The sequence below is a fragment of the Lupinus angustifolius genome, chromosome LG11, assembly GCF_001865875.1.
Source record: "Lupinus angustifolius cultivar Tanjil chromosome LG11, LupAngTanjil_v1.0, whole genome shotgun sequence".
NCBI lineage: Eukaryota > Viridiplantae > Streptophyta > Magnoliopsida > Fabales > Fabaceae > Lupinus > Lupinus angustifolius.
The window spans coordinates 27,877,200-27,904,537 of record NC_032019.1 but is presented as its reverse complement, the minus strand read 5'-3'; the positions used below and the strand labels follow the sequence as shown (position 1 = coordinate 27,904,537).

General features: G+C 31.0%; 1 protein-coding gene across 1 annotated transcript; it reads left to right on the top strand.

Annotated features, from left to right (window-relative positions):
• On the top strand, positions 14,400-17,908 carry LOC109359550 (GDSL esterase/lipase At5g03610-like). Its single transcript, XM_019604256.1, has 5 exons — positions 14,400-14,519; positions 14,606-14,764; positions 15,894-16,159; positions 16,595-16,904; positions 17,627-17,908. Exons 1-5 carry the CDS (start codon positions 14,438-14,440, stop codon positions 17,836-17,838), a joined length of 1,029 nt encoding a protein of 342 aa, XP_019459801.1. The 5' UTR covers positions 14,400-14,437; the 3' UTR covers positions 17,839-17,908.

Here is a 27,338-nt window from a genome sequence, read left to right as displayed (position 1 = left end):
ATACACATTTGGTTCACCAACACAAAATAAATTGGTAAAGATTATTTCACAACAACAGAATCTCAATCGTAGTAAAATCTAATATCTTATTCAATTTAGTAGGTCATGAAATAAAGTTCTACGTCTAACAACTTTACCTATAAGATGAACAACTATGGTTCACACAACATACATTTATGTCTAACAATTATGCTTGTGAAATTGAGTTCTAATGCAACACCCTAAAAGTACAAATCGTCAATGTCTTGGTTATATTAGTAGCTTATTAATATAATTGTATGTCTAGAAACTATACTAATAATATGAAGATTTATGAATCATTAACATACATCTACATCTAGCAACTATGCTAACAAATTTGAAAGTTATTTAATGTTCATATAAATCTATGTCTAACAATCATATCAATACATGCACGAATATGACAAATTAGTACAAATCCACATCTAGAATTTACACCAATATGATGAGTTCCTAACTTCAGACTCTTAGAACATAATTCCTTCTTTAATTTATCAATTAAATTTCATACTAAAGAGGTTGTCAATATCTAAGAAAATATTAGACAAAATAGACAACTCATAAAAATCAACATATAACAATTAAGCATAAATTCAAATCGAAATGTTATGCATCAAGTGGGTATTACATCCATTCCCAACAAGAGAGAAGTTTAGCTAAACATTTTCATGATAACTAGAAACAAAGATAAAAGAATAAAAATACAACTTAAAGGAGAAGGGATTACCTTCTCAATAAGCATAAATTGACTCCTCTAACATTTTCTCCTTTCTTTTTTACATCTCATTTCTATCTAAACTACCATAAAAATTAAGAGAGATCAAATGCATAATGTATATTTTGAAGAAATAGCCCATCCCTTTAAAAGGGCATTTTCGATCTCCTTTTAACATTTCTGATTTTTGAGCATTTCATTGGGCGCATGTATATTCGTTGGGCGCAACTCTTCATCTGGTCTCGAACTTTCAACTAGCCAAGTTACGTAGGGCACTTTCAACTTGAGCACAGATGTGATGGGCGCAAAATACCTTGAGTTGGGCTTAGCTATTTTCCAGCTGCTTTTCATCATTTTGTACTCATTTCTGTTATTTTAGTCGTCAAATTATATAGAAATTCATGTCATAGGATTTGTACAATAATTCGACTAGATCCAATATGTGAATGATGTTTCTTTAACTTTTAGAGTAAAAAATGTTCAATTATCCTTATGAATTAAGATAATTTTCACACCTAAACTAATAAATGGAGGAAGTTTGTAAATAGAATCATCCTTAGAAGAGAGATCAATAGCAAATTTAGTATCTTCAACTTTCAATATTGGATATTCAAAGTATATGTACATTTGATAATCACTAGTATCATTGATATTATTTGACCCAACAATGTCAAAATCATGTTATTAATATCTTTATCATTTTCTATTGGAATTAAATCAATTTAAAAATAATAATTTTTTGAGTTAAGCCAATACATACCTTTATAGCCATGATACATGCACTGCTTGAACAGTGTCTTCATATTCTTGATGTTCACAAAGTCCATATCCATAGGTGAAAACCGATCAATCCTTTAATTCTTATATTGGACGTGTTTATCACTGACTCTCATAAATTGACCATCATGGTGATAAAGTAGTATTATGTATTCAACCATTTGCACAAACATAAACTATCACTATGCTAGATATGCAGTTTAACAGCGCGTATTTCAGTTATATAACAGTGTTTTGGGTGTGGTCTATGTGACCGCAGTAGTATATATCTTTCTTTGACAGTGCATTTAAGGGCATTGTTGTATGTAAATTATACAACAGCAACACCTCTATTATGCGCTGTTAGATATGTGACCAATACAATAGTGAAATGTAAACAACACGTTGTTGTCTTGTATAAATACAACAGCACATTTTGTAGGTAGCATTGTTGTATAGGCCATATATATAACAGCGCTACCTTCAATGTGTGTTGTTGTATATATACTATACAATAAAATTGTGCATATCGTTGGTAGCGTTGTTATATATATGTCCTATACAACAACGCTACCTTCAATATACGCAGTTAAATTGCATATAAAATAGTGCATGGAGGAGCTTCCAGTATCATGCGTTGTTGATTATTGCACATCTGCATATACATTTATGAAACACATATGACAAACATTCTCAACAGGACACATTAATACCTACATATACATTGATCAACAAGACATATATTTATACTCAACAACAAAGATATATATTCTCAACAGCACAAACACATTAATACCTGAATGTATATCCAAATAGTTTGTATTATACATAAAAATTGATACAATACAAATTACAAACAATGTTATCATGCCATTTATTTTTGGAAAAATACATAAAATTACATACAAAGACATGCATCTATTTTTTTCCTTTTCTTTGATCTTTTTTGGCTTGTAATATCGTTGTTTGGAGGAATATATTGATTCACCCAAAGTCGCTCCTTGTGATAATCTCTTTTATATAAATCATCATCCATAGTTGGTCCACTCTCACGCAATTGTGACGTTCCCAAAAAAGTATCATCTTCGGTATCAATATCTTCATTTTCTTGGTCATCAATAATATTGACGATTATTTTGTTTGTCAAAAGAACAATAGACCATTTCTTATCAGTTGGATCATTAACATAGAATACTTGTTGAACGTGTTATGCTAGAATAAATGGTTCATCTTTATTTCCTAGTCGATTAAGATTCACATGCATGAACCCTAACTCATCAACTCGAAAGTCATTGTTGTTATCAACCCACATACAACAAAAAACTGGCAATTGAAACATTGTATAATCCAATTCCTATATTCGTTCAATGACCCTAAAGTATAAAATACTCGCATATATTAGGTTTTTATCTTTGCCACTTGACATATGCAAAGTATGAGCATCAATAGTCACACCACTATTTTACATTTTACTTTGATCATCTTGTTTTTTCGTATAAAATGTGAACCCATTAATTAGGTAACCAGTGTAGGATAAGACATGAATACTAGGACCATTGGCTAACCATTTCAATCTTTCGGAAATCGAATGTGCATTTGTATTCAACTCCTCAACAATGTGATTTTTTAGCCACTTTATGAAATCCAATTTTTTAGACTTCCTAAGCATCTCCTTGTGTCTTTCAACATATGGCTCCACCTCGTCGGCATTATGTAAAACATATAAGTATACTTGCTCCAATTTGGTTCTTGAGATGGTGAGTACTTGATTCCCAATAATCCCTTCACCTAATGTTCTTTTCACATAGCGAGGCATTGGAATGTCTATGAAATCACTATCGGTAAGGTATCCGGTACAAAAGTCAAGAGTTTCTTCAACAATATATCGCTCAAAAATACAACCCACTGGTCTTGATCGGTTCTTCACATAGCCTATTAATGTCTTCCATGTAATGCTCAAAATGGTACATCCATCTCATATAGGAAGGGCCACATAGTTGTGTCTCTTGAACAAGATGAATGTTTAGATGGACCATTATGTCAAAAAATGATGGTGGGAAATATATCTCAAGCTCACACAAAGTCAAAACAATTTGTCTTTGCAATATATGTAATTTTTCAGGGTCAATCACTTTGCTAGAAATTGCCTTGAAGAAGAAGCATAACTTAGTTATGGTTCCTCGCACTTTTTTAGGTAGAATGGACCTTATCCCTATAGGCAAGAAATGCTCCATGAGTACATGACAATCATGAGACTTAAGACCTTTTAACTTTTGGTCTTTCATTGATACGAGGTTCCGAATGTTGGAAAAGTACCCTTCTGGAATTTTAACACCATCGAAAAACTTACAAATTTCTATTTTCTCCTTCCTCGACAAAGTATAAGTTGTTGGAGGTAGATATGTACGTTTTCCCTTCATTATTGGTCTCAATTCCTTTCTTATTATCATACTAACCAAGTCCAATCATGCATTCAAGCCATCTTTGATCTTACCAGAGACACTGAGTAAGGTACCAAGGAGACTTTCAAATACATTTTTTTCAATATGCATAACATCGAGGAAATGTCTTACATATAATAAACTCCAATATGGAAATTCAAATAAGAATGACATTTTCTTCCACCCATTTGTGACAATTTCTATTGCAAAAGGTTTACCAAAATTATTATTCAAACCCTTTACCTTTTGAAATAATTGGTCACCCATCAACGGCAAAGGAGCACGACCTTCTTCATTGTTCTCATCAAATGCTTTTCTCCATCATCGATAATGATGATCAGAATGTATAAATCTATGATGTCAAAGGAAGACATTCTTCTTATAGTATTCCAACATCGTTGAATGAGTATTGTCTTTACACACAGGACATGCAAAATGCCATTTTGTACTATATCCTGGCATATTGCCATATGCAGAGAAATCACTTATTGTGCTGAACAACATAGCCCTCAAGTTGAATCTTTCCTCTCTATGTGCATCATATACATTTATACTTGTCTCCCCATTTGCTTCAAGTCTTCAATTAATGGAGCCAAGTATATGTCTATGTCGTTTCCTGGTTGTTTAGGTCCAGAAATTAACATAGATAACATCACATATTTGTGCTTCATGCATAGAGAATGAGGTAGGTTGTATATCACCAACATCACTGGCCATGTACAGTGGGAGCTACTTTGAACGCTGTGTGTGTTAATTCCATCAGTTGATAATGCAAGGCGTAGATTTCTTGATTCTTGACCAAAACTAGGATACTCATGATCAATTTTTTCCATTGAGGAGAATCTGTAGGACATCAAAGCTTGCCATCTTTAGTCCTTTCATCAGCATGTCATGTCAAGTTCTTTGCATCTTAGTATTGCTGAACATACGCTTAAATCTTGATTTGATGGGAAAATACCATACCACCTTTTTGGGAATTGATTCTTCCTTCTTATAAAGCGTTGCATTATATTTGGACAAAACTTCAACGAAGCATACTCGTTAAGAAAAAAGATGCAGTCTTTTTTACAAGCTTGTATCCTATTGTAGTCTATGCCAATGGAGCATAACATTTATTTAGCATCATAGGTTCCAGAATTGGGCACATTATCCTCCAGTAATATATCCTTCAAAAGTGCAAGTAGGTCTGTGAAACTCTTATCACTCCATCCATTAACTGATTTCAACTTATACAACCTTACCACCGCTGCTAATCTAGTGAATTTAGTATAACCATCATATAATGGTTTCTCAGCATCACTTATCAACTACTGAAACATCTTAGGATAATCCTAAAGATCCTCTTCGGCAAAGTTTTCCATTTCCTCGAAACGATCCCCTTCATATGTATTTGTCTCAGGACAATCCATACCATATATTTTCTCACCATGCCTTATCCAACATGTGTAAATATGATTGATACCTTGACACACTAGATAAACTTTTAACTCAGTAGGAGTAACTCGATTGTAATAACAACATTTTAAACAAGGACAAACAATTTTATTCGGGTTTTCTGCATTATCAGTAGCAAACCTAACAAAATATTTGACTTCATCCTCATACTCCTTTGTCAATCGATTGGCCATCATCCAATTTCAATCCATTTTCTAGAAAGGAATTGACAAAAAATATTAATGAGTTAATCTATAGTTCTAATGTATTCTCCTCGTAAATGGTAACTAAGGGATACATTGCATTCTAACTCATGTAATAAGCTGAAAGAGGAAACTCTAACTCAATACAAGCTAAATGAGTGAAATAAGGTGAAATCAATTTGGGCATTAAGAAAAACTCATGTAATAAGGTGAAATCAAACTCAATATATGAAATAAGGCAAAATATTTATAAAGAAAGCTCACTTTCAGTGTTTAACGAGTAGTGATTTTTGGTCTTGAACGAGTGATGATTTTCGGTGTTGAATGATTTTGAGGTAGAATTTTTACAAGAGTAAATGATTATCGGGGTTAAATGATTTTGAGATAGAGTGATTTTGAGAGTAAATGATTTTCGGTGTTGAAGGATTTTGAGAGTAAATGAGTTTCGCTATTGGGTAAGTGAGTTTTGGTATTGCAGAGAATATGTGTGAATGCAGGAAACTTTTATGTTTTTAGGGCCTGGTCGGAGTCTTCAACAACACATATTTAAGATTGTGTTGTTGTAGAGATGTAACTAACAGCGCAATCATAAATGTGCGTTGATGAAGAGATAGAGACATTTAGATAATATTAATCAATTACATATATAGAATAATTAAGTAATTGTGATTTTGAATGACATTAATTTAGAGGAAATAATGACAACTAATTCAAACATGGTAGTGATATAGTATAAAACAACACACATTTAAGGCGGTGGCGTTGTATAGTCGATGCACAATTGTCATGAACATTAGGTATACAACAGTGCATATTTAAGGTGGCACTGTTGAAGATATGTAATTAACAGCATCACCTTAAATGTATGTTGTGGAATATATGTGATTCACATCATCACCTTAAATATGTGATGTCGTATATGACACTTCAACAACACATACTTAAATATGCGTTATTGTATATACTGATTCCTAAGATGCGGCACAACACCAAAACACATCCAAAACATAGAACATCAAGCGTATATTGAACAGATACATACATCAAGCTACAAAATAGATTATGCTATAAAACAGATACATATATTGAACACTAGAATATAACAAATTTCTCACAGCTGCATATACACCAGAGCAGAATATTGATTACACCATAATAGCTAATACACTGATTACATTGTTGTATATCTATGTGACTATACATTGAATTCCTATGTGACAACCTAATCTATACATTGAATTCCCTATACTATTTAAAAGTAAGTATATATTTTGGCCATTCTTCCCTAATCTGGATGACTTGGTCTTCTGGGTATGTCTCTAGATCTGCATCAAATTTGACTGGAGATGGCCACTACTGAATAATCTCCTTCATGTAGTTTAACGTATAATAGTTGTAATCTTTGTCATTGGTTTGGTCGGGGGTCTATAATTATAATCAAGTAAGCATATAAGTATAAACTTCACTGAAATATGATTAATACATATATGTTTAAGATGATTTATGTCAATATCTTTACATGAATTAAGTTGATGTTGTTTGATGAATATTTAGGACGAACATTATGGACTCTCGAAACTTATAGCCCCCTAAACAACAGAAAATGTACTATTACTAAACAATAGAAATTGTACTTAATTACTAAACAATTAAATGAATAGTCCATTCACTTAGTGAAGATTTTTTTCATAACGGTGTACTTGTCCAGATCACCATGTTTCAATGAGTCAAAATAGTATATTTGCTCCTCGATCCATTTAATGACAACCAGAAGCCAATGTTGCCTAACAAAACATATGCATACAGATATGAAATGTTAAGCATATAATACAAATACAAAATTATACAAAATGCTTACCCGGGATTAAAAGGTGTTAGGAATAAATCTGCAAAATCTTTACTTTGGATCATAATATCTGCCACATAATTTGTCTGATCCCCTATGTTCTTAGTGGTGGCACTATTTGGCACCATAGTGGAATGTGGGGATAAGAACATCACCTTCTTCTTATCTTTCTTGATAAGGTTGTCATACAAGTACCTAATATATATATAACACAAATGTTAGTTAATTATAACGTCAATAGTGATTAAATGCAAAAGTGAAATGTTAAGAAAACATAATTTACCTCGCATATACACGTACAACACTTGTACCTATCCAAACATATTCGTAGATATCCTTGACTTCATTAATGCCAATGTATTATTGGAATTCAAGCCTGAACACCTCAAAAGGAAGTGGTACGATGATTAGTCCATCTGTACCGAAACATTATATATGCCTGAACAGTTGAGTGTATAAGGATATATGTCTTTGGAGCTGATATCCCCCGACGATTTTTGCTTCTTCATCAATTTTTTCATGTGATGCTTGGAAGTCCCAAGTTTTCTTTTTTCGATACTTGTTGGGGAGCAGGGGATATCATTGACTCCTTTCATGGGTTGCAGAGTGTGATGCGGAAACTTCACTATCCTGAAATATTCAATGCAAAACATATCAGTTACAAATCAAAACAGATAATAATTAAGAATTAATGAGAATTAGGTGAAAATCATACCTTATTTGGCACTTCGTGCACAAGGTTTATTGGGCCTAGCCACAATAATACCTATAGCCCTTTCAACTTTCAAGATATCTTCATCGAAAGGAATTGGCAACAATGTGTCATCATCGATTGCAACATCAATCGCGACCTTCACATGATTGGGCGGGATAGGTGCATTGTGTAGCATCACATCGGATGAGTTGTGCATTACTGAATTTTACCAACACCCACTAATCGCCTCGATGGGATGTTGAATAACAATTTGCATTTACTGATTTCCTAAATGTTAGTTAAAACATATAATTAATTAGTTTATGGCCAAAATTAAACTAAAGGGTCAACAAATGAAAATTAGTTAACGCTAAATTACCTTAGGAATGGTAATGTTTTGATGAATAGCCTTTGATCAACTCTCGTTGATGCTACATGGGACATCGCGAGCTTGATGCACCTCATCATCCTTGAGCTGAAGTAGATGTTCAAATTGACTGTATCGTTTCATGAGAAAGTCCAATTGTTTATTTATGCGATCCAATTTGGATCGGGTGCTTCTTTTGGGTTACAAATGACTTCTTGGTCACCCCAAAATCTACCCCCGGATACGTCTTGGGTACTGATGCAGTCCTACAGCCTCATCAAGTATCTTGTGCTGACTGTCTGGAGTATTTAGCTCTTCATTTTCTTTTAAGGCAACCTGCACATCAAGAAAACACATAGTGTTAAATAATCTATCACATTGGTAAATAAAATATGGAAATCCAGTTTAACTAAATGATAAGCACTCACAACACGGTTTGCCACTTCTTGAACTTTTTCATTGTCAATTACACCTTGCTTGTTCTTACGTGCATCCAGCAATAGAACATCGAGAACTACTGCGTGTGAACTCGAAGGAGTATCAGTTTGTTCAAGCTACAAAAATATAACCATTAATAATGTAATTAATTATGGATACAAAACATAACTAACAATGTACTTAAAAATTAACAATACTTACAAAATTTTCTTCAACTCCTCTATACCCTACTCGGGAAGCTCTATATGGATACAGAGGTTTAGATGGTCTCTTGCGGTTTTCATTTCTTACTTTCTGCAAAACAAACAACAGTAACATCAACAATCATATATATATACAAAAGCATAAGTACACAGTCCATATACAAAAAAGAATATGATTTTATCAAGAAAGACTCGTCTTGTGTGCATAGAGTGACAAAAGTCTTTCAATCCTCCTCTCGAATATGATTTACATATCTGGTTGGAAATTGAAAGTTGGGTTTGCCATCGGCATCCCTAACAAGCTTTCTGGTATCGGTTCTGAATTGTCGGAGAGCATTTCCAGCCGATTTAAGGATGTAATCATTGTGCTCTTTACCAACATCAAAAGTTGACTAAAACACATAAATACAACACGTAAATCAGAACTGTGTAAACAGTATATGCATATATATTGCATGAAAAAACATATACATTGCACTTTTACTATACAACATGTAAATACATATACAATGCATGAAAACACGTATATATTGCATGAAAACACATATACATTGCCTAGAAACACAAATATACAAAAATGCAAATGGAAACTTAATGTAATCTCATTCCAAATATGCTCCTTCAAGGAATTCAACCGAACATCAGTCCAAGAGTTGAATGTGATAGATACATTTTGTCTAACCGTGACCCGGATGAAACTTACCAAAGTGTTGTCACCTTTCTTGTTTAATGGTTGACATTTTGTATTTCATTCAACTGGTATTTTCACGTTCTTACTTCTTGCATGAATCACATTCTTCATGCAAGTCATTCCACGAGGAGGATATTTGAAAGCAGTAGTAGGTATTGTTGCATCATCACCATTGTGAGAATCATCATTGTGACAAGTCATTGTTGAAGTTTTTGAAGTAGTGTTTGAGAGTTTTTTATCATAGAAGTTTTGAGAGTGTAGAGGTAAGTGTATCAACTTCAGATATTTAAGACATCGTAACATATCAACAACATATATTTAATAATGTGTTGTTGAAGAGTACTCATCAACAGTGCGTATTTATGATTGCGCTATTGATGATATGTTAACTAACAGCGCAATATTGAGATAGCACTATTAAAGAGTCTTCAAATTAAAATAACGTATCTATCAATTAAAGAATACAGATATTAAAATAATGACACAATGTTAATAACAATTAATTAAGTATGTAGAATATTTAAGTAATTATGATTTTTATTGACATTCAAATAACAACACCAATAATGGCATTCAAATAATGACATTAAAGTCAATATGACATTAATAAAAATATGTCTTAATAATTTTAAAACTCATCAACAGCGCATATTTAAGGATATGTTGTTGTTGATATGTTAACTAATAGTGCAATCTTGAGATGGCGTTGTTGATAATATGTTAACTAACAGCACAAGCTTAAATGTCTGCAGTTAAAGATCACTCTTATAATACGTTGTTCATTAAAGTATAAAAATTAAAGATCACTCTTATAATGTCTGCAGTTAATTTATTAGGAACTAAGTTTACTCTTAGAAAAATAAAGTATCTCTTAATATTTGGAGATAAGTTATCTCCTACGGCCACTAAAAACTAAAAAATAGAATATGTGTTATAATTTTAATGACTTTAAGAGATAACTTATCTCTAATATGAGGAGATGTTTTATTTTCTTACTCTTAATTCTAATAGTTACATTGTCTTATTAAAAATTTGATAGTTTATAACTTTAGTGTAATCTGCTTCTTTTCATGCATGTGCATGTGAATGACTTTATAAAGAGTTAGAGAGAGTATAAAATAACTTAATTATGTACTTTCAATAAAAGATACTAGCTCCTATCCTGATGATATCTACAATATGTTTTCAACGAGAGTATTAGTAAATGGGATTGTTTTCAACAAGAATATTAACCCATTCTGAACCTTCTCTAGTTCAGCTTTTCTTAGATGAGATTGTGTTTTTCTCAGTTTGATGCTTTGGCCAGTGTAAGCTTGATTGATTGTTCTTGGGATCATACCATTTTTATTAGTTAAAAAAGTATAACGTTACTTAAATATATATTAATTTTATATTTTCTGATAATTTAAAAAAATTACATGAAGGTGTACCCTTTGGGGCAGAAAATTTCTGGGATGAGGAGGCTGATTAGGTGATTCTTAGTTCTATCAGTAAGAGCCCAAGCCCAAATAATTTTAATTTTTCAGTTTGTTAAAAGTTGTAGCGTGAATACGTGATGAGTTGGTGAATATGGTGCAAGAATTTCATTCTCCCGTGAGATACATTTTCTTTCATATTATAATCTTTTGATATTTTGTTCCCAAAAAAAAATCTTTTGTATTTTTATTCACACGTTAATCTATTTATTTCTAATTAATTTTTCAAATATTACTAACTCATACTATTACTTATATGACCAACGAGTATGTATGTAGACTGCCCGCATACCCCATGATATTTTACGGTAGGGCATGCAAAAAATTTATATTTGTTTGGCTTGTTTGCCTGCCTGGTAAGTAAAAAAATAAGAAAAATTTAATATTTCAAAAAACCGTGATTTCAGAAAAATTATAATAAAATGTAATTTAATATTTCAAAAAAAAACTGTGATGTAATATGAGTATATTGCTCCCACTTAATTTTTTAAAATATCAAAGTCATTTTTAAAATTTTGTTTTTATCAACTACTTTATTTAATTTCTTTTTATTTTGTTATATATATTTTTAAATTATTCCTCAATTCCAACGGGCCACCCACATACCCTTTTTAAAACGGGTAGTGTATACCATTTTGTTCATTAGGGCAATGTGAGTATGATGCTCCCACTTAATTTTTTGTAGGCATAGGCAAAACGGGTAGGGTGACCCATTTTACAATCTCTACCAACGAAGCATGGGTAAAGAAGTTAAGACCCTACAGAATCTTATGTACTATGTAAAAATTCGATTCTCGATAACGATATTTGTTAGAAGAGATAATCACACATCTTGAAATGAATTAGTTATTTATCCATTTGATGATGATACTCTTAGAATTTGTTTGAGAGAATGATTTTGGAGGGAATAGAATGATGTCTTTAGAAAGTTCCCCCCTTATTTGGGAGTTAGATGGATGAGATGAGAAGATTTAGGAGGATTTCTGAAGCCCTCTAAAATACTTCATGTGTCTATTTTTATAGGTTCCTCAATTTAATGTTTTTTAGAGACAAAATGTTAAAATAACTAAATAATTTTAGTAAAATTATATAATTATGTATGATTGTTCATTAATCATTGTAAATTATATTTTTAAAGGAAAATTAAAAAATATTATGTTATCATTAGTTACTCTCCCAATCTAAATTTCACACTCACAAACATACAAAAATATTATTGGTATGCATGCATTTAAGAGCTTATCAAAATGTTAGTAGCAAAAATAGAAAATACCAAATGAGGCCTTCTCTTTAAGTAATTTCTTTAATGTTGGATTTGGTCATTTAAGTATAATTTGCTCTTTATATTAAGACACCGTTAATGACCTCGCTTATATTTTTGGGTGGGTATAATACATTTTACTTTTAGATCAAATTCTTTTGATATTTTTACAAAGACATATAATGCATTTATTTTTACTTAATATTTTTATTAAACAGTAATAAAAAATCATTATAAGAATATTTCAAGAGGATAATATTGTGCACTTCAATAATAATGGAAAGAGTTAATTACACTGACACCCCTGAATTTTAGTGAAACTACACAAATCACCCATCATTTTTCTACACCTACCCCTAATTTTTATACTTTCATACACTAACCACTCTTGCATGAGAAATAAATATAATCTTTTAAATAAAAAATGTTATGAATGAAATTAAGTTAAACAAAACATGATATATTATAGAGAAAAGTCCAAATAATATACAAATTAATGTATCTTTATTATTTATTTTTGTAAAATGTATCAACAATTCTAAAGATATATTGTTTAAATCGCTTTTATATTATATTGTAATGAACCAAAAATAATAAAGAGGTATCAACTCATATATTATTTGGATTTGTCTCTCCAATATACTATCTTTTGTTTAACTTAATTGTATTTATCACATTTTTTGTTTAAAAATTTACACTTAATTTTCATGCAGAGATAGTCAGTGAAATAAAAGTATAAAAATTAGGGGGTTTGTGTAGGTGTAAAAAAGTGAGAAGTAGTTTGTGTAATTTCATTATAACTCATGGGTGAAAGTGTAATTTACTATAATGTAAATGATTTTAAACTCTCCTTATTGATTCTCGCCTGGTGGCAACTAAATGAAGAAAACGCCTAAAACAACAAAAAAACAACACATAAAGGAATAGAGTGTTAATTATCTTTTATATTTTCAACATATTTTATAAGATTCTTTCTTTATAAAGTTTTACTTATTTTTGTTAAAAGAAGATTGCCTCTTTTTTTTTTATCACAAGCATTTTAATAAGATTCCCATATTTATAACAGATTTAACAAATGTAACATCGTTATTATGGAGGAGAAAAAGATATATATATATATATATATATATATATATGGTGAATGTATCATTCACTATTTATATTTTTACAATTGATTCTTAAATTAAAGTATTATAAATAAATGATGAATGATATATTTTAAGTGTATAAATCTTTATATGGTTAATGCATATATAATAACTCATTATATATTTCAGCATTCATACTTAAATTATTCCTACATAACTAATTATATAAGTAAAAATGAGTGATAACTAATTTACTCACTATGTATATAGGATACTGTGTAAATCTTTATATGAGCATTATATAGATATCATATTTAGCATAAAATATTATTTTTTTGTACTACTAATGATTTCCTCTATTTTATAGATAAGAAATTAATCACTTTCAAGGTATGTGATCGTCTCTTCTACAAGTGTCACTTCCAAAATCAAATTATTAAATGATGTTTATACTATTAGATCAACACTTTGTTGATTTACCCAAAATATTAAATTCCAGTAGACAGTGAAGTAAAAATACACATGAAAACCAAAAAACAAAGACATTTTTATTCTTTTAATTTACACCGAATTATATTTTTACTCTTAAATGTATATTAAAAATTCTAACTTACCTCTCCAGTAATGGAGAGGAGTCCAGTTCTAGACAAATGGGCCTTGGCATAATCTGATTGGCGCTTTGTCACCTTTCTTGAAAAGTACCAAAATTCAAGTGGGAACAGTCTCTTGTCACCTTATATACTACCCTACCTTAACAGCCAACACAGTTAATTTTCTAGCATAATCAACTATCTTTACTCAACAATGGTGAAGCAAAATCAATCTACAATATCTTTTCTTCTTCTTCTTCTTCTCCCTTTGCTTCTTATCCTTGCTATCTCCACAGGTAAGAATTCTGAATAAAACATCAAAATCTAACTTATTGTGTTATAATAAGATGATAACATGTTGTTATGTAAATAACTTTTGCAGAAGTTGAAGGGGCAAATAAACTATTTGTTTTTGGAGACTCCTATGTTGACACAGGGAATTTCCATAACTCGGGATCTTATAAGCCACCTAGTGGAATGACTTATCCTGGTGCTCCTGCTGGAAGATTTTGTGATGGTCGTGTCCTCACTGATTACATTGGTACCTTTCTTCTCTTCCATTCTCTTTTCTTAAGGAGTAAAACATCACTTTACTTTCTAAAAGACTTTTTTTTATTTTTACCTCTTTAACTGAGTTGTCTCTCTCAAGAAGATTGCAAACAGGGGAATCTCATACCTATGTGATTGATAGTAAGATTGCACTAAACTATCATTTTTAAATAATGTTATAAACTTAAAATCTATGTATTATATTAGAGTAAAAAATTTACACACTGTTATTAAACTGATTTGTATTACTTTTATTGGTAAAAAATATTTACACCATTAGTCTATATGTCATAATATTATTGTGCTAGTTCTAGGATAAGGATAATAAATGAAATCTCTCTTTATTTTCCTCATCTCCTCCTCTTCTTTTCCCCTTTTCTAGGCTCCAATAGGTTCTTTGTACTGGGTCATCCTAAGGACAAAAGAGTTAATTACATTCATACCCCTTGAGTTTTAGTAAAATTATACAAATCATCCCTCATTTTTCTATACCTATACAAATCTCCTTCATTCTTTATGCTTTCATTACACTATCACCTCTGTATAAGAAATAAGTGCAATGAAGTTAAACAAATCATGATATATTGTGGAGACAAGTCTAAATAATATATGAGTCGATACCTCTTTATTATTTTTGGTTCGTTACGATATAATATAATAGCGATTTAAACAATATATTTTTAGAACTTTTGATACATTTTGCAATCAAAAATAATAAAGATACATTAATATGTATATTATTTGGATTTCTCCTCACAATATACCATGTTTTGTTTAACTTAATTGCATTTATCACATTTTTTGTTTAAAATATTACACTTATTTCAAGGGTAGTCGGTGTAATGAAAATATAAAAACCATGGAAGATTTGTGTAAATGTAGAAAAGTAAGAGTGGTTTATGTACTTTTACTAAAACTTTAAGAGGTTTAGGTAAATGTATATATATGAAGTGGGTCAAATAAACGGCATTAAAAATTCCAATAAAACATTGCATACAAATCAATCTTTTCAAATATAATATTCATTAATTGTTATTTTTCTACAAATATTTGGTGGAAGACTTCTCCCAAACATTGCTTATTTTGACTGATATTGTATATGTACTATTTATCATTTGCAGCATCTTTTCTGAAAATTGATCCCCCGACGCCGTATTCGTTGAAAAATTCCTCAAATTTTCAAAATGGTATAAACTTTGCTTATGGAGGGACGGGATTTTTCCAGACTCTGGTTGATGGACCAAACGTCAGTGTCCAAATCAGCTCATTTGAACAGCAAATCCAACAAAATGTCTATAACAAATCTGACCTTGAAACATCACTTGTTCTTGTCAACTCTGGTGCCAATGATTATACAACATTTGCTCTAAAAAATATGAGCTTTCTGGTATGTGGTTAGCTGATCCTTTCTTTTGTTATCTGATTTTCCACTAAATTGTTAACTAGTTTACTTAGTTACACAAAAGATTAAATATTTATTTCAGTCTCTTGTATTTTTTGACATTATTAGTTTGTTGCTCGAAAGAAAATCTAAAACTGTCCAAAAAATTTCAAATGTTATTCAAATTAGTTATTTTTAACGTGTTTTACGATCCCTGATACCTGATAGGGAGTAATTTGACCCTAAAAGAGACTAATTGAATTCACATTTACGGTGGACTAATTGAAAATTTTGAAGACAATTTTGAAATTTTCAATTTTTTTTAGAGAACAACATGTACGGTGGAATAATATATTGGGGACATATTTTATCTCAAAATGTATCATGTGCTGCTCAATTTGCTGATGAAGGAAGTGGTTTTCTGTTTTTCTTATGTAATAGGAAATAGAAAAATTCACTGAATCCCTTGTGAAGGAAGTGGTAGTAAATCTTAGACGTATTCAGAGCTTAGGGGCAGAGAAAATAACACTAACACTATTACAGCCCATTGGGTGTTTGCCTACAATTTCTGTAGCAACTGGCTTCCAAAACTGCATTGACCTTCTGAACTTGGTATCCACAAATCACAACAAGTTGATTCTCCAAAATGTGGATGATCTGAATAAGGAACTTGGAAAATCAGTTTTCAAAACACTAGACCTCTACAACTCTTTCCTCTCCACCATTCAAACTATGCAAAAAAGTCATGCTGGTAATTTCACTATCTGCTTTGATCACTAATCACTATACTTAAATTGTTGAAGACAAACCACTTTTTTTGGAAAGTGATTTTCAACTAAACATGTATAATTTCATCAATTTATGACTGTTGTATACATTTACACATGTCACTCTATATTTGCACAATTTTACTGAAGCTGGTATTGCCATTATACCTCACTTTTTATACAACCAAATTTATATTCTAACACCTCACAAATATTTTCATGTGTTTGATGCATCTATACATCATAAATGGTGTTAGTGAACACTTGATACCTTCTTTTCTTATATATGTAATAAAGCAGAAGTCACAAGAAATTAGTAACAAAGAAAGCTATGAGTAGGATTCTTAGGATATACTGATAAGACATGTGGCACTGTGTAGAAGTTTACCAATGATAAAGATTAGTTCAACTTAAGTATGAGTTAGTCCAAACAATTTATTACATAAGCAGAAAATTGTTACAAACAATAGGATAATAAACTCAAACAATAACTGACAGGATAAACATAAACTATAGATCAAGACATGACACAGAAATACAGCAAAAAATTATAAAATGTTAGGAAGAATATAATTAGGAGATGCCCAAAAGTGAATAAAATGGACACAATACAGACATTGCAACTAAAGTGTCAGTGTTTGAACATTTGATTGCATTATTATAGGAAAATCTCTTGATGATGACTTTTGTTTTCTCCATTATGCAGAAAACTCAACATTGATGAATCCACTGGAACCATGTTGTGCAAAAGACAGTGCTGGATTTAATTGTGGAAAGGTGGATGACAAAGGACAAAAACGTTATACTTTATGTGAGAAGCCAGAACTTTCATTCTTTTGGGATAATGTTCATCCTTCTCAGAATGGTTGGAATTCTGTCTACACGCAATTGGAATCTTCTCTAGGCCAACTTATCTAGAGAAAAGCTTCTAATCAGTGTGGAATTGAATTATTTTAGCATTCTCATATTTGTGAAAAATAAGTAATAATATGGGTAAGTTATTATGTGGAAGATCATATGGAAAATCTTGTAGATAAAATAAGAACTACTATTTAATCAATAATATAAGTGCAATAGTGCATTGCACTTTTAAGCACACTTGGAGCACTACTTTCACTCCCTCAAAATTTATTTAGAACTTTTCCTCACTTGTGAACATGAATCAACTATCTAAGTTCTTTTTATACTAGTACAAGGTGGTAGCTATAAATGGATCTTTAAGCTTCAATGTTGGCAACATTCCACACAACTCAATTCATAGTTATCTATCAAGTAGAATCTAGCTAGTCCCTCATTTGGTGCATTATGTTTAGAGTCCTCTAGTATTTAAAGGAAAATAATCATATATTTGAGAAATCAATTTTGGTTAAATGTTAATCTCCAAAGTGATGTTTTATTCTTCCCGTTAGTTAACAATTCAAATGATAATAAACTTGATTAACTATTAAGCTAGTTATATAATTCCAATTAGGTTATTATTGTTAATTTTAAGAGTAACTCATCCTTCAAGGACTTAATAAAAAAGGGTTAGTAAGTAAGTTTTGGGTTTCACATTAATTAACATAATTAAGACCTTATTAAGAATTTGACTAATGAACTTGAAGTTTTCATGTCCAAATAGAACTAAGCTGACAAAATAAGATTATACGAACCCAACTTATGAAATAGGTGGACATATTGTAAAAAATATTCTAAATAAATCTTAAGTCATTTTCACCTAATCTTATCGATCTCGAACTTAAGCTAGTTATGGTTTGATACACTCATTCGGGTAAAAGAATTGTCTCGATCACCCGAATCTATTTTGGTCTAATCACGATTGGGTGTAAACTCGATTTATTTTTAATAGGTTTTCAACATTTATAAAATTTCTATTATAATATTCATCTTTTTTCCATTAGAATTGTCTCATATAATACTGCATATGCCTTCAATCTAACAAAGATTTTCAAATCAAAATTTAATACTATGAAATTAAAATAAGGTTACTTGAAAGTGCAAGTGAATTTAAAACTTTTGATAGACCACTTCATGTAAAAATATTGAAAATAACTTCATTCCAAAATGAGACATTATGTATAACATCAAAACACTAAAACAAAAATCAATATTATTTTAGAGATTTTCAACATTTTACAGCCTCATAAGGGAGAGTTGTTATATTCGCTAAGCTAGAGCTGTGGCATAGATATCACTATAAATAGGAATGACAAAAAAATTTGGCCCGTGGGTACCCGTGGAAATACCCATAACGGGTACCCACAATAATAGCTTATAGGCGGGAGCAGGTTTTGTAATACCTTATATATTTAATTTTTAGTTAAGTTTTTATATATATTTATTATTATCTTAAGATTACATATCATATACTTTATTATTATTTCATAATAAATTACATATTTCACTATGATCATAAATTTATCATATGAATATTATATTACTCATATAATAATTATTTTTACATATTGATTATTACAAATTATATAGATATATAATTAAAATTAAAAACTCGTTGGGTACCCGCACGGGTACCTAGGTTTGGGCACGAAAAAACACTACCCGTGTCAGCCCGCACATATTGCATCCCTAACTATAAAACAATCGGTACTCATTAAGATTTGCATCCCTAACTATAAAACAATCGGTACTCATTAAGATGAGTCATAATTCACTTTGCGAGTTGGAACATACAAAGATCCATATGTATTCATTTATTTACCCAACATATTGCATTACACTTTGTATCATAATTAAAATATCAACCTTTAGAAATTCAAACAAAACCTGTTCTCACAAGAGAGTGATTATAATTTTTCATAATAAGCACATACGAACACGAACATGCACACACAAACACCAACACACACCCTCAAATGAAAATGTATATTATCTATTACTAGAGGGTCTAGTAATTGATATGATTGAAACATTTAGATTTTAAAAGAAAAATTGATGGTATAAATTTGAAAATATTTTTAGCCAAAAGAATAGTATAAATGATAAAATAAATATGGCTCTCACATTCTAGTACTGAACTCTCAAATACTAGAGAGGATCTCAGCTCACTCAGATATACGGACAGACGCACTGAAGTACACATTACCATTCAACCTCATTTTTTTGTACAACCAAATTTATATTCTAGCACCTCACACAAATATAATGTTAAAGGACCTAGGCTTTTTTATCAAAATTTAAAAAATAGAATAAAAATTCATAGGGCTTGTACTTTACTTATTTTGAATGATATTGTGTATGTATTATTTAATTATAATTTTCAGCTTCTTTTCTGAAAATTGATTCCCCCACACCATATTCATTGAAAAATTCCTCAAATCTATAAAATGGTATAAACTTTGCTTATAGAGGGAAAAGATTTTTCAAGACTGTTCAAATCAACTCATTTGAACAGCTAATCCAACAAATATGACTTTGAAACATCACTTGTTGTTGAGAACTCTAGTGCCAATAATTATACAACATTTGCTCTAAATAATAGGAGCGTTATGGTATGTGGTTGGGTGATCCTTTCTTTTGTTCTCTGATTTCTACTAACTTGTTAACTAGTTTACTTAGTTGGACAGTAAAACAAACTCCTTAATATATGGGGATATTTTATCCGAAAATGTATCTGAATATTTTATCTTAAAATTATAATCATTCTTGAATAGAAATAAGAGCAAAAATAAATTTAGAATAAAAAACGATGAACAATGAACTCCCTCTGCCACCCTCCTCTATTGTCTTTCACGGTTTCATCCTCAAATCCCTTGCAAAATCGTTTTTTTTCTAATACCATATTGCTTCCTTCATTGTCTGTTCACCATCCTTCAAATCCACTATAAAAACCTCGGAAGTATGAAGGGGTGGCTTCCCATGAAGCAGTGGCGGATCTTGACATAAAGTTCAGGAGGAGCAACAATGTTTGATTACAATTTATACTTAAGATGATTAATAGAGTAACAAAAAATATAAATAAATATATAATTGTTTTAAAGTTTCAAAATTACATATTAATTTTAAATAATAATAATTAACAATTAAAAACATTAAAGACAAACGTACATTCATTTAACGTGACAGCTCTTCGTTCTTTTAAAGACTTAAACTCACCGATTATTGAATTATAGCTAAACTTTCAGCTATTTTCTTCGTCAGTAAAAAAATCATATTCTATCTTATTACACGATTTTGTTTGGTTATCTTGGTTGTTAAAAATGATATTTCTATAGTAGTTAAACTATAATAATTTAGAATAACTCAATCAAGCAAATAATATGCTTTCACTTTCCCCATATTGTAAAAGTTGTACTTAATTTAGAGATTGTTGAGAGTTTTCGCACAAGAATGACTAATGATGTCAACAATAAAATATTGAAATTGACATCGAAAGTTAATTTTCTCTTTTCATTGAAATCATTAGGATAGATTTTTGCACAAAATAACATGTTATCAATATTAAGTGATTTATAAAAATTCATAGAATCTTAAGACTTTTGCAACAAAGTTTGACAAAGATAATTTGTGATCCCATAATCTATTTCATATGTGTAAAATTATTATAAAATAATAGTATTTATAAGTAATATCAATATCTACACTTATAAGACAACTTGATCTATTATCTATAACTTTTAGAAGGACTACATAAAATTATATAAGGTAAAAAAAAATATTTGAAAAAAAATAAAAAAAAAATATCAGGGGGGCAGTTGCCCCCACCTGCCCTTAATAAGTTCCGCCCCTGCCATGAAGTATGGATCCTCTCTTGTTCCTAAGGATCCATTAGTATGTCCTGATTATCATGTGTCACAAATAAATATTTGATTCGAAGGTAACTAGACCCTATTTCTCTTCATATTCCAATACTGGAGTCATCGAAAAGGAGTTTGTCTCTGTTCTTTTGTGTTAGGAAGGAACGGTCGGTGATGGGTGTCCGGTAGAATGGAAGAGATTGGGAATCATGGTCGGAGTATCATCTGACCTATCGAGGGAGGTACATGAAAAGGTTCACCGACGAGTATTTCTTAGAGAGAATGAGAGTAAATAATAGAGAAGTGTAGCAATAAATGAGGGAATGAGAATTAATTATGTGTGAGCTCCTTATTTATAGAGTCTGAGATCGTCGACAAGACACCCGACTATTGGTGTAATGTCCCGAAAATTACTCCAAAAAATCTTGCACAAAAATGAGTATTTTTTTTTAATAATGATACCATATAAAATTTATTTCCTTATATTCGTTTCATTTTCGAAACATCTCTTTAAGTAACATACAATGCAGAAAATCAAAAACACCATTACCTAAAGGTAATAATAATATAACTCAATATAACTTTGAATCATACTTCATTAGAATATCATGAAATGTTGGTACAAAGTACAAGGTGGAACCTAATCGTCGCTCAAATAAAACTACTCCAAAATAAATACCCTACACTACTCCATGCCCCCTCCAAAATAAATAAATAAAAGTAGAGGTTTTCTTAATACACAAATATAACTCCAAACTTTTGAGATAGTTTAGGAGATCAATGTGTCATATTCGGACACCACTATGTATTCTCCCTCACCTTAGATTGTCGCGCTTGATTTCCTTTACGAGAGAGTGGGTTGGTTGTCCGACTTCGAAAGTTTCGAAACTAAACACACAAAAACAATTTAGTGATTCACAAATTAGATTTTTACATGATAGCCCTAAGGTAAAAACATTGTTTTAACTCATTTATGAACTCAAACACTTTCATCCATCCGGTCCAAGATTCATATTTTTGAACCATCATTTATCATCGAAGTTCTCGTTCCCGATTTCCAACATTTTCAAGGTAAGATTTTCATAAAGTTTATACTTTTATCTCAACCTAAATTTATACTTTCATGGAGACTTTTTAAGCCATACTTCACCATTTTAAGGTAAGTTTCTTAATCAAAGTCCCCACTTTTTAAATCAATATCTTCTAAGTTGATCTTACCACTTTAAAGTAAGTCATCTTAAGTAGATTCCATAATTTATACAATAATTTCTCATGGTCATTTCAACACATTCTTGTTACTGTTGATCGCATACTTAAACAACCTTTTAACTCAAAACTTCCTAATCGACATTTTTTCACAACAACTCATCGACAATCCACAAACATTTCGGATTTCAAAGTTAGAAACTAAACTTTTCTTAGACACATATAGGTCATGATTTAGACCTAATACTAAGGAAAGTTTTGATCTTTCAACTTATCATTAAACACTTTAAAGGTTCCTTTGATAACAAAATCACCCCCTTTGAAACACAACCAAACCTCATCATTAAAAATATACTACTCTAAACTTGTCCAAGACTATGGTTTTTCAAGTAAAAAACAAGTGAAAATAATCCAAACTTTGCATGGTTAGAAAACTCCTCAAGGGTTCCTTTGATGTAAATATCATCACCTTTAACCATGTTCCACTACAACATTTATTTCTATCATCAAATCTGAAAAACAACTATTTTTCATTTGTTCAAGGCTATAGTTTCTCAAGCCAAAAACAAATGAAAAGTTTCAAACTTTACATGGTTCGAAACTTTTTAAAGGCTCCTTTCAAAATCATCACCTTTAACTCAAATCAATAAAAATACAACTTTTTAAACCTTAAAAACAACCTCATGAATACAAAGAGTTCATGGTTTCAAAATAACTTTCTAAGCTCAAGAAAATATCTATTTAGAGTTTTGAACATAACAAGAGTTGGGAAGATTTTTAGAACATTTCAACGGTTGAAAATATTCATAACATACATATAAATGTCATACTAAAATTTCATAAACATCTAATGGTTATATCTTAAGAAGATGAAGAATTAAAATGAAGAACTAAGAAGAACTACCTTAGAGTTCTTAAAATTCTAAAATGTAGAGAGAAAATGCCAAGGGTTTCCTCCTAAGCTAGGTGTTGGATTTTAAGGATAAGAAATCAGATTTGAGAGTGGGTAAAGACTAATGGTTTCTTCCAAAAAGTAGATGTGTAAGAGGTGGATGAGTGATTTAAGAGATTTTATGTAAGAGGATATGTACTTTTGCTTGTTCGACAAGCAAGCTTCTTACATGAAAGCGATGCGACCTTTTCGGCGAAACATTCGTGAATAAACCATGCTTGATTATTATCGGCTAATACTCAGTCGGATATTAAAAATCACCCGACTTCGGTTTACGGTTACAACTTCGAAACACGGAATTCGGAGTGAAAAATATTTAGAAATGCGTTCTGGACAAACTTGATGTCTATATTGACTCGAAATAATATTTCGAAGTCAATGGCGCAATCGGAGTTCGATTTGGAGTTACGAAACTCAAAAACACGTTACTGGGTCGAATTTGGGTGAATTTGGGCCCGATAGCAGCTCAAAAACTTTCCATCACATAAAATTACGAAAAATTACCACAAAATAGAAAATCACAAAATAAGACTAACACTCAACAACGGTTTAGTCTAATTCAATATCTATTAATTTCTAAAATTAATCGTTGTTAAAATAAATAATTAATAAAACATACACAGAAACTTCACGGTGTTACAATTGGCCAAAGCCTAGCCGGTACAACAGGATATGTTAGGTTGTCTCCACTCTGTGTGCAGGTATGCGTCTGCTGAATTGTCGGGGGCAAGTTGGGTGTGCAGGTGGTGTGATAGGTGGAGCGTCAGTCAACATTTAAGATGTGTGGCGCATTGATGATGGAGTCAGATGCATTAATAGGGTGCCAAAAGCACTAAAGACATACCAGGAGCATTTATGGTGATTTCGACGGGTCTGATCTGCCACAGGCGGGTGAGCATCAGTAAGCTTAGATTCATATGCTTACTTGGGGCGAGTTAGGGAATACCCGGATTTATCCGGGGTGGAACATGCTCCTTACCATGCAGGGAACCGTTATGATTAATCTGCGAGTTGAGTTTTAAAGAGGAAAGAATGGAAATAGAGCGTTTTGTAGCTATGCAATGTACTTGCAAGATGTTTATGAAGCCCTCTATTTTTCATTTGTTCTCCTCTAAAATCAAACTAACAAATAGACCTTTACAATACTTTGAGTGCGGCGTCTTATGGTGTGGATGCGTCAATCGATGGCCTTCTAGTACTACTGGTTATGTTTGGGGTACGAGATGGGAAGTAATGGGTGGGATGAAATGGGTGGTACGGGAATAGAAATGGATATTGGTTCAGTAAATGGCGACTCCTTCCCATTTTTGTTATCTTTCTAGTGTTGCCTTTTTATTGCTATTTTTTCTATTGTTGTCTCTACTTAGTATTGGCAATTAGGGTCGTTCTATCCACTTTGCTCATGCTCACACAATGCATATTTAAATTAGGGCAAGCATGAACATGCCAGTTTTTAAATAGGTCATGAAATGTCATGCTTTGTCTATCCTAAATATGGGGTTGCCAAAAACAAAACTAAAAAAATATGATTTTAATATATATGTACCGTTAGTTTAAAGTTTTTTACCTTGAAAGTACATCATTTACCATTGATTTAGATTACTTTTGTTTGACAATCAACGATGACTAAAATATGAATGATGTGTGATGTGTTGACAGTATAAAAAATAGTTACATTGTCAGTGTACATATATTAAATCCAAAAACTATATCCAGTTTTATATACACATCATACAAAATAAATAATATATATTTTACATACAAGTATGTAAATATATTTATCATAATAATCAATCATCCAAATGAAATAATACATACAAAATATAAATGCATATATGTAATACAAAATATGCATATATAGTACATAATTTACATACAGAATACAAAAAGAATAGTACATATGCATATATATATATATATATATATATATATATATGTAATATATACAATTCAAATGTATATACATAATAAGAAAATGATAATATTTTCTTATATTTGATATGCAAATGCATATACAACAAGTGGAACAAACTTTGTCACATTTAACAAAATACATATACATTTGCATATTTGATGTTAAACACTTTATCTAAAATATATGTGGGTCACCCATTTTTCCCGTAGGAAATGCCCGCGGGCGAATAAGGCATATTCGGCAGGCATTTCATGTCATGACTGCCCAATAAGTGCAGGTGGTGCCATAAACTTTGCTTAAATGCCAATGATACATCTGCTATATGTTTTTGTTATTTTTATGCTACCTTCTCTTCTATTTTTGGTTGTCTTCTCTATGTTTGAATTTGGGTGCTCTCTAGTATTCGAGGGTCCAATATTAGATGAGATGATGACATGTGATATTTAAAAACTTTTAATGGTTTAGATTTTAAATTATTTTTAATTGAAGTTTTTTAAATCATCAAATTAATATGGGTCTAACATTCCTATATTGGACTGTCCATTATAAGAGAGTATCTCAACTCATTTTGTTTATGGCTCCTTTTTCTATCTTTCTTACTTTTTACTGTTGTTTTTTTTTTTGTTCTCTTTCTTTCAAACATAAACCATTCATGACAAACTAAAATTAAGTAGGTTCCTCTATTTATTATTAATTTTAAAAAACAACTTATTTTTTATTAGATATATATTTGTCAAAATCTTGTTAATAATATTGAGTTGATAGTTGGGTATAGAGAAATGAGATAGAAGATCTCAATTCTTTTGGTGCCAAGAGAGTAGGTTTGTGGGGCTTTTATAGCTCAAAATTAGGTTTTTGTTAGTGTTGTGGAAAGAAAAGAAAGAAAGAGGGATCGAAGAAGAAGAAGAGGTTGGATTCAGGAAGAAGAGAATTAAGAATTAGGAAAAGAGAGAGTAATCTTTCAATGAATATTCAATGTATCAAATTGTATTGATCAAGTGCTTCAATAATTACAAACTAATATACAACTTTCTAAAATAGTTTCAACCAACTTAACTACTTTCTATAAATGGTAACTCTCCTAACTACCACAACTAACTCATTTGATTACATCAATTAACATGCCCTCTTAATCAAAGAGTTATTGAATGACATTCCTTAATCTCATGATAGTGAGCATTCCATAGCCAAAACAAAGTTGTTTTAGAAACTAAACACATTCACCAGGTCTCTTAATCTTTTGAATCTATCAACCTTGAGTGCCTTTAATAGTGCATCAGCTTTTTGAATCTCTGTTGAGCAATGAACCATACTGACTCTACCCTTTCCAACTTGGTCTCTTAAGAAATGAAACCTTGTTTCAATATGTTTGCTTCTTCTATGGCTAACAGAGTTCCTTCCCGAGTTTATTGTTGATTTATTATCCACCCTTAGTTCGAAATTCTCAAACTCTCCATACTTCAGTTATGTCATCTGATACATCAGCCATAATCTTTGGCATATAGCATTGCATGTTGCAATATATTCAGCCTCACAAGTCGATAAGGCCACCACATCTTGCTTCCTTGAGCTCCAAGATATAGGTGCACCA

Coding starts and splice junctions, on each gene's coding strand:
- LOC109359550 (XM_019604256.1), top strand. CDS start 14,438: ATGGTGAAGCAAAATCAATCTACAATATCTTTTCTTCTTCTTCTTCTT. Junction 14,520..14,605: donor TATCCTTGCTATCTCCACAG/GTAAGAATTCTG, acceptor TAACTTTTGCAG/AAGTTGAAGGGGCAAATAAA. Junction 16,905..17,626: donor TATGCAAAAAAGTCATGCTG/GTAATTTCACTA, acceptor TCCATTATGCAG/AAAACTCAACATTGATGAAT.